Here is a 14,923-nt window from a genome sequence, read left to right as displayed (position 1 = left end):
CTCTATTGCCATACTAACAAACCATAACTATGTTATAATTCTGACCTGCAATAATTGATTTTTTTGCCACTTGGAGGCAGCAGATATAAGTCCTGAAGACAACATTGACATATCTCACCTTTTAAGTTTATGTTTAGCACTTATTTACAACTGATTGCTTATTTTAACATGCATGGAGCAACATTATCCTTCCCTGGAGGTGTATTTTTGGCCACCTGGCAAATGTTAGTCCCATATTCACGCTCTTTTAGCTCTGTTTTTGAGCTCCACAAACTTAACTTAATCTAAGTCGAGGGAAATATCTGGCTCTTTAGCCGCCAAATACTCACTATGTACTTCAGTACTAACAAATTTTAACCCTAAAATAAACAGTTAACATTAAGGCCAAATTCTTGACAGCAAGATTGGATGTTTGTCTCTACAATATGAGTGATTTTTGTTCCCATAACCTTAATAATACATGTACACAGACAAAAACACATGCACAAACCTGTAGAAATCCATTTGGTCAATCTGTGGGTAATAGGACTCAATGTTTTTTTGTCCATCTGTGAGGAAAATGGTGAAATTTGCCAGTGAAGCTTCTACAGGGAACATCTTGGAGAAGGCGTTGATCTCTGTGCCAATCTTATCCAGCATGCCTTTTACTCCTGCACAGAGAAAAAGACAATAAATCAGAAATTTCATTCATTTTTTTCTCTATTCATATTAGCCTGTCAACTCAGAGGTGACGATATTGAGAAAGGGAGGGTCTAGCAGAAAGTGTAAAGGGACAAAGAAGGACTTACGAGGAAGAGCTGTGGTTTCATCATTCACAAGTACGCAGGTGAAGGAGAGAACAGAAAAAAACATAAAATTTAAAGACTACTGTCAGATTTAATCTCATATTATTTGTAAAGAGGGAGGGAAAACAGCTATAATTGTACAGCTATTTACAAACAACATAGACACACTCTTGTGTACCTGTGACAATGTTTTTAGTTTGTTCTTTAACCAGTTTTGGTGTGTCATTAAAGGACGAGTAACCCTGGAGGTGGAAAGTAAGAGAAGAAATATGATTAAGAAAAATATTACTTTTAACTAGGGCATGTTTTGAAAGAATATGACAGGTGAAACAGAAAGTGACAACATGAACTGGAGGAGGCGGATAGAGACACAGACAAACCTTTTGTACAATGTTGCTGAGGTCTGTTTTCAGGACAGTATTGACATTGGCCAAGGCATGACTGACTTCTGGGAGCTGACAGACAGAGATAGAAGATGGAAAAAATAACAGTTAAAATATTAGTTTGCATTAAATTTCAGGTTCTCATTTCCATCTTATGTGTCTGCACCTTAGAGTAGTCAGCATTGATTCCCAGCTGGGACAGCGTGGAGCGGATGGTGTTACAGGTGGGAGACACGGCTCCATTAGTGCAGGCGGGGTCTGACAAAGTGTTAGACAGAGAGGCACGCTCCGACGACAGACTGGCCTGAAGTTTCCCTGTCCCCTCCTGAAGAACCTCTAAGGAGGAGCTGACGTTCTCTAGGGCCTCTTTGGTCTCCCGCATGGCTACAGGAGAGAGGAAGAATGAAATTTAATCAAATGTTCGCCATTTTCTCAGAAAAGACACACTTTAATTCAAATAATCCACAACAGTGTGTTATTTTGTATTGTCAAACTGGTGAGCTTCATAAGATTTAAACTAACAGATATTCACAGTTCACACAACCAACACAGAACTACCAAACGATAAGACCAACCACAGACCAACAATCCACAAGAAAACCACAACAGAAGGACTTTTACAGGTTGCAATAGAGGTTCAGATCAGCAGATCAGCTCTGATTACCTTTGATGGCATTCTCAACTTTTGCTTTTGTTAGACAGAAATGTGAGAAGATCAAAGAGGAAAAAGGAAAGTTAAAATGTGGTGACGATATCCGCCTTTAAAGACACACCTGGATTCAGTAATAATAAAACCACAAAAACACTGTAAAAAGAAATCATGGAATAGGGTTTTTTTCAGACCAGATGATTTTAGTCTTATTAAAGTATAAGTAGTATTAAAGTATTATTCTTTTGCCTTTATTGGGTATAGGACGGCTTAAGCATAAAAAAGAGAGTGACGGGGCGGCATGCAGCAAAGGGCTGCAGGCTGGAGTCAAACCTGCGGACGCTGCGGTGCTGTACATGAGGCTCCCACTCTACCAGGTGAACTACTGGGCACCTCAGAAGGCTGTTTTTAAGGGACTTTTTAAGATCCTGTTTTATAGTAGGTATTCTCTCAGCACAAAGGGAACCATGAGTAACTTCTAACTTGAAGGTCGTACACAGATAACGCAGCAACAGCAACAGTATTTTTTAAAGACCAGTTAGCTCTGTACAAAGGAAAAGTAGAGGCTGTACTCAGCTGAAAACCTATTCATTTAGTCTGGCTTTTAATCAATGAAATTCTTGTAAATATTATTTTACACCAATTCTCTTATTTTTACTGTTTTTATTAGTTACTGTTTTTATTTTCACTTTGACTTTTAAGTCTTGTTTTTCACAGCCTCATTTTTTTTGTTTTGCATTTTTTATTGTGAAGCACTTTGAGCTGCATTCCTTGTATGAAAAGTGCTGTATAAATAAAGTTTATTATTATTATTATTACTTCAGCGTTGCTATTGGCAGTGGGAATGCAAACGGGAAAAAGCCCTTGAATATATGTTGTCAGAAAAAGCAACAATTGTGTGGTAAATAATCACAAAAAATAATGATTGGATATACTGCATGTTACAAATGGTGTCACAACTTGATATTTTACAATAAAAGAGTATCATTTTGTATTTAAAAGGAACAATACATTTTTGTCTAAAAGGTTTCTGAGCCTCTTATGAAACACAAATGTTCATGGCTGAGGATGTTTATACTTGAGTTCAAAATAAATATCACCAATCAGATGAAGTGACACAGAGAGAAAATAATGCTTCAGTTCAGTAGCATCAGTACTGCACTGTAATACCACATTTCACCTGTTTGAGCTGAACATAAGGTTGTATTAAAAGCTAATACAGAGCATGTGTGTTACCTCCTGCCATACGGAGCGCAGTGTCCAGTGAGGGAACCACCTCTTTCTCCAGCTGACTTTGGATCCTCCCACCCAGCAAAGGTCCGATGTCTGTTAGGATGCACAGACAGATCAGAGGGTTTTATGACAACACTACAGTTATATATTACTAAATACAGGGAACCACGGGCAAACAACCTGAGAGACATGAGACAAACACTGTATGTAAACAGTCTGAGTTCAACTCACTGTCGAGGTCTGACAGGACTTTGTTCTTTGCTGTGGTGTACTGGGCTGTCAGGTATTCTATTTGCTGTAACAGAAAAAACACATTTCACATTTAAACATGAATTGTGGTGTATGTGTGTTTGTTATATATGGGAATGCATGCGTGTATGTGCATACCGCAGGTGTGTTGTTGGCAAATGTCTTCAGGTCTCTCATATTGGTGTTGATGAACCGTCGAGTGCTTTTAATTTGGGCGCTGACATTGTGGTTTGCAGCATACGCCATGAGTACTCCCAGACTGAAACACACACACAAACACACACGTAGAAACAGACATTAATCAGTATTCACCAGCAGAGGGCAGCATGGCTACATTTTAGATGTATTTCTGCTGCATGGGTCACGAACTGAGACTGAGACCAACCTGCTAAATCACATTTAACAGCTAAATATCTTTTTTTGCGCATATAATGCTTCCGTTACTTCACAGCACTAATTTTTGTTTCCAATTCAGTTTAGTGTCAGTTAGTCTCCAGAGTAGGTTTCCTCATTTCAGTTCAGTTTGCATTATTTAAAAATGTTTAGATTTAGTTTAGGTTTTATTAGTTTTAGTTTTTATCATACTATGAGGGGTTCAGCTTTTTACGGAGAAGTTCCGAATAAGTGTCACTATACAAACACAACACTTTGCAAAGGCAGCTGTCTCACAGTCATGTAGACTTCCCAGTCTCAATTAACAGGTGCAAAAATGTCTCCTTCTGTTTGTTGTGTTGACAAATTTGACCAAACTGACAAAGACTAAAACCAAAAGACATTTCCTGGATTTATCATTTATTTTAGTAAGTTTTCTAAGTTTGCCACAGCTAAAGTCTATTTGTTATTATTATTTCACTAAGCTAAAATGTTTTTACACCTAGTTTTTATATTCTGTTTTTGTTAAGTGCAATGACCTTACTTTACAGTCACGAGTTTCTGATCACTCACTTGTGTCGGTTAAGACTTTGTCATGTGCAAGAACTTAGTTCTGATTGTTGCAAGTTAAGTAAGATTTTTTTAAATATCAAAATGATGTGTAGACAATAAATGTACTCAATATTTGAGCCTCTTTGGAAAATCTACATCCTGCTTCCCTGCAAGATTCTTTTGTAAGGCATCTACCTGATGACAATGGTAAAGATTTAGCAAGGAAATTATTGATAATGGACTTAAAGCAACTTCAGTCTAGCTTTATCTTAAGTTTGTCTGAGAAATTATTTATTTAGTTTTGTTACATATTGTAACAAACTTACTACAATAGAGCGAGAAAGCATGATGGATAATGGTGTGGCAATTCACTTTTCTGAGAAAAATGAACTGATGATGACGTCTGGCAGGGTGCTGAGTGGATGACATGCAAACTTTCAGCAGAGTTTTTGTTAATTTCTGCAGTGACATTCTGGCTCTTGAACTTGAAAATTATTTTATTATTTTTTAAGATATTTAATTCAGATAACTGATCTCTCTCACCCTGCTGAGACTAAGGTAAAGATTTGACTGAATGGCTACAGAAGTAGAAAAAGAAAGAATCTTCTGTGTGAGAGATTATAAAAGAATCATAATAATAAACCCCGATCAGATCATATCACCACATCTCCAAATGGCCACAAAGTGCTTTATGTGCACATATGTGCATGTGTGTGTTTGTGTGTGTGTGAGCATGCATGTTTGTGATGTGAAAGCACTCATTCAGACAGAGAGGCCTCTCACAGTCAGCCAAGTGATATCAGTAACAACTAACTGTCCTGCACAGTTTGGATCAAGTTTCTTCGACTGTGCGCCTGCCTCATTCTACACAGCAGGTAAACCGCAGTCTGTGTGAGCGGATGATGTTAAACAGAAACTCCACACATTTTACGCTTCTACTTCTGTTTACAGGTCTTGAAGAGTACTACTACAAATGTTATATAAAGCCTTTTGTGGCTCCAGAGGGAGCTCTGAGAATGATTAACTGTCTCAAGTGATGTATTTTGGGGTCAGCTGGGGCTAAAGACTGCAGGTTTCAGAATAATTTAAAAAACTGAGGGTGTGGAGATAGAAAGAGGTGACATTACAAGACTTCTGTAGCTTGCTCCTCATCTCTACCTGAGGCAAGTGACTCAAGGGTACATAACCCTCTATAAGCATAACACTGCTGAATCTCCTACTGAACTATCAGCAGTTGATTTGCATTCTGGGTAATGTAGGCACCAGCTTCTGACAAAAAAGAGTGGAATTAAAAAAGAAGATATTTCTGATTCTGTTGCATCAATTTTGATCTTCTTGGGTTTTTTTTTTAATTACCACCATGCGACAATGTCAAAGGAGTTCAGTGCTAAATCAGTGGAGCACTCTGCAACAGAAAGCTTTGTATAGGTTGTTAGGTTTGTTGTCCCTTGAGTTTTACATACTTTTGCTCCTACAAATAATAACAATAATTTCACAATTAAATTATCCTTAGTTTTGATCGGGTATTTTCTAAGAAATGTCTATTCTGTTTTATTAAGCTCATTGTAATGGATAGTACAGAGATGGCAGGAAATAATGAAGAGAAAGGTGCATCACTGGAATTATAACAGAAATGTTGTAGCTTATTGTCTTCATATTGACCTCTAGCCTTGGGTAAATTTTAGCATGTTAGAGTTAAAAATAAATTCAGAAAATATTTGTATACTGGTTTGCTTTGGGATCTACAACTGGAAGTTTAACAAGACATGCTTCAGTTTCTGTTGTGCATCTGAAAATATAGACATTGATTTATACATTTAAATAATTTTTTCAGTATCCAGCACAGTGAACCAAAATCAACTTCCCAGCAAGTCATTGGAATGCAGTAATCCAGGAGAGACCAGAAGCATACTAATAAAACATTACTTTCTCAACAACAATAAAAAAAATCCTCGTATTAATTACAAACAAGAAGATAATGATGATAAAAACTGAAAAGCAAATGACGACTTACATCATGAAGATGGAGGTGGCGATGAGCGAGGCAGTGTAGAAACCTCTCTGACAGTCGACGTTCTTTCTCTGTCTCTGATGCATCTCCCCTCCGCAGTTCTCACAGCATCGACACACACAGAAACACATGCCAATGATGGGGGTGAGGACCACGAACAGGATACCGATGGTCGCACATATGAGGAATCCAGCCTCGTAGTAAATCCACTGCAGGAGGAGAGGGTTCATATGATAATCATTCCCCCTAACACAGTCATTTTTAAAAGTGCACTATGAGAAACACTGTTATAAGAAGTTTACCTGCAATAACAGGACCACATTTTCTGGCTGCAACCCCATAGCAAGTGCACACAGATGCATGCAGAGACACAAGAGCATGTGCACACAGGAAGATGTAGGAAAAGAAAGATAAAAAAAACAAGGTCAGTGTGACAGTCAAGAGATTAGGAAGTAGCAGGATTCCTAAGTGTTTAAAGTGTGATGTGAAAGAAACATCAAGATTCAAGGTAGAAAAAAATGAAAAACATGTAAAATTCCTGCAAACAAACTCAAATCATACAGGGGGAATCCCAAAAGTCTTACAGACATCACAGTATCTAGGCTAGGATAATTGTAATTCTTACTGTTATGTGTCTGAAGTATTTAAGAAACGTAAGACATTATTTCTTTCAATTGACACAAACTCTAAGGCAATAAAATGTCATTACAATTTTAATCCCCACACTAACAAGGTGCATTTTTTTCAAACTTGGAGGAAAATAATCTCTCACAGGTATTAAATCAACAACCACATTTATCAGCTAAGTATCATAACACTGCAATAAAGACATTAAGTTCTTATCAGTAATCACTAAATCAAACGTACCTTTCTCCATTCTTCTATTTTGATTCCCCCCATGTTTTGTTGAATGACTTTAACAATCAGATCTGAAAAAAATAGAACAGACAGGTCAGCATGTAATCACATAAGTCTTTCATTCTGCAGATATTGAATTATAATAACTTGTACAGCCGTGTTTTATAGGCAGTATATGGCTTGGTGGTGACACATCTGCCAGTATTACAGGCAATCAAATACACCTCTTGCTTAACATTTGTGAAGCGTCGCTGGAGTGAAAAATCAATTTTTCTGTTCACGAACAGAAAACACAGACTATGGGGACTCATATTTTAATTCCGGAGGACAGTATTGTGAATGTATTTCCTCATAAATCAAACAGCTGTGTATTATTGCAGAAGCTGTTTGAACTGTGCAGTTTGCCAGTGAGGGCAGCAGCAGTTCAGTCCAGCTGTCTGTGTTTATATAGGTCAGCCAACACTAAGCCTACCTGGATAGTGACTCACCCCGACAGTTACTCAGCAGGTATACACTGATTCCTTCACACACTAACAAGAACACTTGTATGCATGCACACAAACACACGCTCATACATGCACGCTCCATTTATAATATATGCATTTGACATGTACAGTAAAAATATAAAAAATATTTAATATAAACTGATGTGTGTGCCACACAAACCGGAGGTGGAATGTAAATAAGTATTTTTATACTTATACTTTAAGTACTATACCTCAGTACAGTTTTGAGGTGCTTGCACTTTCAATTTTCAAGTTTCTTTATACTTCTACTCCACTACATTTCACAGGGAAATATTGTACTTTTTACTCCACTAAAGAAATGATCTGCTTTTATCTCCACTTAAGGTCATGTTTTCCCTTTCTATTCTTCAGTCATGTTTTATTTTGTTACTAACACCAACTTTCATATCAGATCATTTTACTTCCTGCCCTTGTGTTTTCTTGCCAGTTATGATTGTCTGCTTCGCCCTGATTAGTTTCACCTGTCCCCCACTCGTCCTGCAGTCTACTCACCTGTTCTCACTTCCCCAATTAGTGTCCTGCTATTAGTGTCTCATGTCTGCCTGCTTCTTTGTCAGTGTGTCTTCACTATTTCATGTGTGCCTGCCCTCACCTACCTGATTTTGGGACTGTAAGCATTTTGGAAAATAAATCTTTGAATTTGTCAAGTTGCCTGATCTGTTGCTTATCTGCACCTCAAGACCATGACAACTATATTTATTTCAGCAACATAGTATATAAAGTACATTAAATTAGTTCCAACTTCATCAGCTACAACATTAGTATGTGTCAATAATTAACAATAAATAAAACAAAACAATATTTATCATTTTGAAATGTTATAGTCAAATATTTTACTCCTAGTGCTGAAAGATGAAGCCAACGCTGAAATGCCAAAAACTGCAGTTCCTCTAATGGCCACTTGAGGCTGGCTCTAGAAGCGAGCCAATCCACAAAGACTATGTTACAGTGTACAACTTGCCTAAAAAACAGTTTCAGTCTCTATTGCTAATTTCAACATTCGTTAGAACTGTACAGGGGTGAATTTACAGTTATTCATAATTAAGCGTGGTCCACTTTGACTGACAGGTTGTCTGCAAGGTGTGGCCACAGTCTATGTGTCAGATCCACCCCTTGCTTCTCCAAAGCTGTATATATTTATGAACACTGAACCACTACTCGCTTGAACCTGCATATAGTGAAGGAAATATTTACCAGCGTTTGTTAACAACAAGGGTTAGATGTGGGCACACGTGATAGAAGAAAATGTCTTGACTACTGTTTTCTTTTTAGAAAGTTTTATTGTCATATAGCTAGTCCTCTCAGGTTGGTACCTTGGTTAACTAAGTCCCACTGAACAACGGCAAGCAGATGGGGGCCAGTTTAGCATGTGAATGCTGACACAGCTGTCACACACATACACACACACAGTGAAACACTGCATATCTGTGCTGCCTTCTGCTTGCACACATGCTAACCCTCAGGTGAGGTGAGAAAGCACATGTAACTGAAATGTAGTCACTAGATTTGTTTGTAACTTTCTTTTTTTTCTCACTTTTAAAATGTTTCTGTAAAATAGCTGAATTAAAGTACAGTTACTGTGTGTGTCTTGTATGCTGTTGGGTTTATCCTCCGTCATGTCATCCTCTCTCCCTGTCCACATTTTATAAAAATAAAAAAAATATAAAATGTCAGAAAATAGTGAGAACAAACATTTTGCTTAGTATACACAGTATATATAACAGTGTGTTTTGAGTGTTTAATGAGATTTTTTATGTTTCCTTTTGTTGAATGAATGGCTGCGCAGCATCTGATCTGCCTCTAGATCATGTGAGGTCTTCCTTCAGTCTGCACTTTAAAAGTAAAAATTTCTTTGTAGCTAGTAAAAGGAGCTGAGATTTTAGATATCTCTTGAGACCATGTGGATAATCCTCTCAACGTCATCCTCCTGTCCTGCTGCGAGGTGACTGCTTTACTTTTCTCCGAAGTGTCTATAAAACTGCTTTACCTGCGGGAGCCCTCAGACTGTCATGCAGGGTGAAGACCTCTACCTCTTTTAACTCTGCAGATGCAGCATGCGAGCACATCTGAGTCACGTCGATGCCACCTGTTGTTGCTCAGGTACTTAGCTAGCATTAGCTGCCGAGGACAGCTAAGCTTAGACAGCTTAGTTCAGTGACCCAGTATGAGAGGTAGCTACTGCAAACGAAAGGAAGGGGGGGGGGGGGTAAACGACAGCCAGAGTTAGACCTGAAAGCATGAGCAGACCACTGCCCAACTTGAACTGACGTGTCTGATGGAAAAAGTCAGTGACAAACTGATCACGCATCAACACATGCGTGCATTTTGTGATATTTTCATGTTTTCTTTCTTTTTTTTTGTGATTAGCTAACTTTTTTTTTTTTACTTTGCAGTATCATTGTCATTTTGAACATTGTATGTGTGTTTCTTTACTTTTTCCACAAAAAAAATGTCTTAAAAGGAGCCCCAGTTGGATCCATCTGTGTTTTACTTCAGTGAAGCAGGGTGACGCAAACATCGGATCCACAACAGAACAAACACACACACGCTCATACAGGCCGCTGTAAGGCTAAAACTGTCAACAGCAAACCATCAAACGCTGCTGCTTGTTAGCAACAGAACCTACAACCCTCTTACTGCAATGTGTAAATATAGGCTCGCACAATCCTCTACGCTGACCTGCTCTCAGAGATTACTGAAAGGTGTGGACAGCGCCTTATACAACTTGAAAACCACCTCTACTTTTTACATTAATGGCCTCATTTAAAGTCAAAACAATCTCAGCCGCACACACACAAACACAGAAAGGCTGGAGCGAACATTTGCAGAACTACATCTACCACCCTGACACTGTTAATTGTGGATTTTAGATGTTTTTCAGCTACAACTAAGAATAATTTTCATGTTTGATTAATCTGTCAGTTATTTCCTCTATTGAACCATTTGTTGTTTGGTTTATAAAACATAAGAAAATGGTAAAAAACGTTGCTCAGTGTTTCCCAGAGCCCAAGATGACATCCTCAAATGTCTTGTTTTATCCACAGCCCAAGTATTTTCAGTTAAGTGTCATAGAAGAGTAAAGAAACTGGAAACTATTCATATTTAAGAAGCTGGAATTGGAAAAAAATAACTTTTTTTTATTACTCAAACTTATTAATTAATTATCTGATCAGCTGGCAGTTAATTTAATAGTTGACAACTACCTGATTAATGGTCTCTTTAATTTACAGCCAGAATGTTGCACTTGAATTTGTTCAAGCATTTTGTGGTTTAAAGAAAAAGCAAGTATTTAGCGGGACTGATGACAAGGGTTCACAAATCATGACGTTCAGTGTCTGCTCTCTGGACAGTGAAGCTGACCTGAACACTTTGAACTCTCTTTGGAGAAAGCAAGATACATCGCAGCTACCCTACTGCTGGAACGTATATTTCAGATTGCACTCAATTATTATTAACAGAAGACAGTCAGGGGAATAAGATGACCATGGTGGAGTTATATACCTCAATATCAATATTTCAACAATGCTGGTGATTTCAAAAATATTTACACAGTGAGATTTTGGATAAATAATCCTCAGTAATGTGGATATAATAACTAGGTGGCTAAAGGCAAATAAAAGAACAGCTACAGTCTGTTAAGTTTAGAAAATTACATCAGTTTAATGTAATACAGCATTTAAAACCAGGAAAAGACAACACTTACAGTGTTATGATATCCAAATCTAAGACAATATCTTGTCTCATACCCTGATATTGATATCATTTTGATATATTGCCCAGCTTTAGTTGCTAGTATTGCCCAGTTGGAGTTGCTTGTAGGGAAGAATGTTTGAAAAAGAAACTGTTGACCATTTTTTGTGGCCCCTTATGTGACTTCTTGGGAGGTGTCCTAATCTGTGGTACCGAATGGGAACCGCTGCTTTCGAAACAAGTTAACGTGGTGAAAAAGAGAGATTGTGGCTCTAATATTTAAAACAGTGATGTTGTTTGTTGCAGTTAAAAAGGTGTTATGACACAAGTCATGTCAGGTTTGCCAAAGCACAATTACGTAGCACTTGCTACTTTACTTTACTACCTGTACAGTATTTACTCAGTATTACACAAGGCTATCAGGACTGTATGTATTTTCATGGCACCAGGAGCTAAAGAAAGTTACTCGGCCCACTGTGAGCTGGAGCAAAACAACTAAGAGGATTATGTGGTCTTTTTGCATTAGACACTTCATCAGATGCTTCCCACAAGACATCAGATTTCAAGTTTAAAAAAAGAGAGATAAGAAACTGTGACAGTTATTTACACACTTAATAAATTTGCACATCATTTTGTCCAATAAAAGTAATTGTTTCATTACTAACCAAAAGACATTTAATTTACTATCAGAAGCCTAAAACTATCAGCAAATATTTGAGACAGGAAGCAAATCTTGCTAAAATAAATTACTTTATTTATTATTATATTGCTATTATTAATATCATTATTTTTTTCTATTTAAGATTATTTGGGGGGATTTTTTGCCTTTATTAGTTATCAGGGATAGTGTGAAAGGGAGCGACAGAGGGGATGACATGCAGCAAAAGGCTGTGGGTCAGAGTCGTACCCGCGACCACTGCCGCAAGTGCACAGCCTTTGTACATGGGGCACCCGCTCTGCCAGGTTAGCAACAGGGCGCCCAAATCAAATGATTAAAATAAATCGATTGGTCTCTTTGATCCAAGATACCACGGTTGCAAATTAACAATAGCTAACTGTGTCTTAACAGTTGTGCTGTGCATGGATGGCCCTTGTCAAATAAACTAATGAACTTCCCATCGATTTTCTGTCATGGAAGTTGAACGATTGCTGCAATGTAGGAGGCAGGTGTGCAAAGTGTTGGACAGAACTATAGTATTAATACATGATAAAGTGCAGTTTGTCATGTTTTCTTCTTCCCTTGTCTTGAGTATCCTTATCAGACATAGAACTCATGTGAGTGTGATCTGATTTAAGACTGATAAACAACTTGTTTTCAACCAATCACAGTAATTAAGGCAAACAGACAAATACCAGGACTATGACCCACTTTCGGGACGCGTGTGTACATGTGCATGCCTGTACGTGCTTGAACATTTGTGTACGTGTGTGTGTGTGTGTGTGTGTGTGTGTGTGTGTGTGTGTGTGACAATGCCATCTGTAGCAGTGGTGGCTGTGCAGTGTTAGCAATAGCCCTGTGGATGCTAATCCTCTAATCTACCCTGTGTGTATCATAGGGATAAGACACGGCCTCCTCACACACTGAAAGAGTCCAAAATGCTTCTTCATCATAAAAACCACCTGCACAAGGATTTGCAAAGACGGAAGAGTGATTCAAGAGAAGGAAGAAGCCAGAGCCAGTGAAGAACCAATGATGACCCCTTTAGCTGTACTTCACACCCTGGTACAAGCAGCTCTACTGGAAACATAAAATATCAATTACATTCATAAAACGACAGGAATTTGTGGAGATTTTTTCAAAGATTTGTAATATTCAATTCTAGACAATCCAATTGATCTGACAAGACTAATCAATCCATTACATTCCCCCATCCTCAGTTTACCTCCCCATTGATTTAGGTTTCTCCATCTTAACCTCAATACAACCTCTGTCTTGACACCAACCAGTAACCTCTGCAATAGCCAGTTACAACCCAACTCAAGCCCTCGCCTCAACCCTGAACAACCGCATTCAAAAACACTATTTGATGGGGCAACAGAATTAAATGCAAAGACTTGCATCATTAAAGCGCACTCTACCACCAAGTCCACAATTTCTAAAAGTATGAAATGGGATTTTATGGCACACAAGCCTCTAACTGCCAAACCCTCTCAGTTTAGTCAGAAACATTTGCAGGGAAAAACATTTGTCAGTAAAACAAAGTAGTATTTTCTACATCAGCAAATTGTGTCGGTCGCTGCAATGTTTCAACTCTCTTAATAGCCCTTTTTGTACAGTTTAATGTAGTATATTTGTTTTTTGCAGATAATAACTATGATAATTTTGCAAAATTATCATGGGAAAAAATGTTTATGTGGCTATGGTGCCTCTATGCAAACACCTCCATATAAATTAGACAGGAAAATGTTTCTGAACATTTTTAGCTATGTGTTAGATAACTTTTACTTCTTACCTACAATTTGATTGAAACCTGTGTTCCGTGGAGTTTAAAACTATATTCTTTCTTGGCTTGATTTTATTTTCGCACTATTTCAACCTAACCTCCACATAACACAGCATTTTCTAAGACGGCTATTGCACTGTGAAAATCTCGTAACTTTGCAAGCCTAAACCCCAAGATATTGCTATTGTCCATAACTCATAAGCAGACAGTATATTAAATAGAAATGCTATTAGATCCCAATAGGACTAGTATAAATGCTGAATATTTTTCTAAAAGACACTTTACTAAGCCATACCAGTGAGTCAGCTATTACAACCAGTCCTGTTCTACAGGCAACTTAGTGTAAGTACTTCGAACATGCATGAGTAAACTGCTTCTGTTTTCTCATAAAGCTGTAAAAGAGAGTAAAGTATTCATTTACTAATGCTAATAAACATTAGTGGTGGGAAACACCAGAGGCCCCACAATACAACATCATCCAAATACTTCATTCAGGACATAATAGTACTGCCATATTGAATATTTGGTGATATACTGAGTATTGCAATAACATGCTAAAATGCAATACATTGCAATTTATTTCCTTCTTTATAACTGAAAATTATGTCCCCAGAGGAAAACTTTGTAAAAATTTGTTTAATAAGATATATTTGTATTATATTTGTTTAATAAGAATACGTGTCTATCTGTTCATTTCACAGTAAATTATTTTCATAGCAGCAAAATGTATATAGTGGACTTAAAAAGAATTTGATTTTATCATTCTAGCAGGCTACCAAATGTTTATATTGTATTTGCAACGTAAATAATTTCCACAATTTAAAAAAAATAATACTTTGTGTCCATTTATTGGTGCAATATTGCCATGCAAGGTATCATGATAGGCTGTATCAGTTTTTTGACACAGCCCTCATAAAAGGTAGATGTTCCATACAGAGAGGAAGAAAACAGCATGTGACCCTGGGTACAATTTGCACTACTTCAAAATTTGTTGTTCAAAGCTAATTATGATTAGCATAATATTAAATGTTAAATAGGTACACCCAACCAAATACGCTATATGCAGTTTATAAATTCAGTCTCTTATCTATAACTGATGGCTTTGGTTTACTCCGTTACTGCTGAGTTAATTTAGTTAATTAAGTTAGTTTACTGTCAGCTGCACCGGTC

The 14,923-nt window shown here is 37.5% G+C and overlaps 1 protein-coding gene across 10 annotated transcripts in view; it reads right to left on the bottom strand.

Annotated features, from left to right (window-relative positions):
- The window catches only part of prom1b (prominin 1 b), a 28,711-nt gene that overhangs the window by 10,322 nt on the left and 3,466 nt on the right, over positions 1 to 14,923 (bottom strand). For 6 of the 10 annotated variants that reach the window (XR_015776256.1, XR_015776262.1, XR_015776261.1 and 3 more), the window contains exons 2-13: positions 7,102 to 7,163; positions 6,537 to 6,563; positions 6,238 to 6,443; positions 3,438 to 3,558; positions 3,282 to 3,345; positions 3,054 to 3,143; positions 1,833 to 1,856; positions 1,335 to 1,552; positions 1,166 to 1,240; positions 964 to 1,027; positions 789 to 797; positions 491 to 650 (exon numbers count right to left, since the gene is read on the bottom strand). Coding sequence is in view for 3 of the 10 variants with exons in the window: in XM_088075874.1 (XP_087932000.1) it covers positions 491 to 650; positions 789 to 797; positions 964 to 1,027; positions 1,166 to 1,240; positions 1,335 to 1,552; positions 1,833 to 1,856; positions 3,054 to 3,143; positions 3,282 to 3,345; positions 3,438 to 3,558; positions 6,238 to 6,443; positions 6,537 to 6,563; positions 7,102 to 7,163 (1,120 nt within the window). In the remaining 7 variants the exon portion in view is untranslated. The remainder of the gene's footprint in view (positions 1 to 490; positions 651 to 788; positions 798 to 963; positions 1,028 to 1,165; positions 1,241 to 1,334; positions 1,553 to 1,832; positions 1,857 to 3,053; positions 3,144 to 3,281; positions 3,346 to 3,437; positions 3,559 to 6,237; positions 6,444 to 6,536; positions 6,564 to 7,101; positions 7,164 to 14,923) is intronic. The other 4 variants (XR_015776258.1, XR_015776259.1, XR_015776260.1 and 1 more) reach the window with 2 other exon arrangements.

This window comes from Plectropomus leopardus, chromosome 3, assembly GCF_026936395.1.
Source record: "Plectropomus leopardus strain MGB_pleo_1.0 chromosome 3, ASM2693639v1, whole genome shotgun sequence".
In the NCBI taxonomy this organism is placed as follows: Eukaryota; Metazoa; Chordata; class Actinopteri; order Perciformes; family Serranidae; genus Plectropomus; species Plectropomus leopardus.
This window is presented reverse-complemented; position numbering and strand designations above follow the sequence as displayed.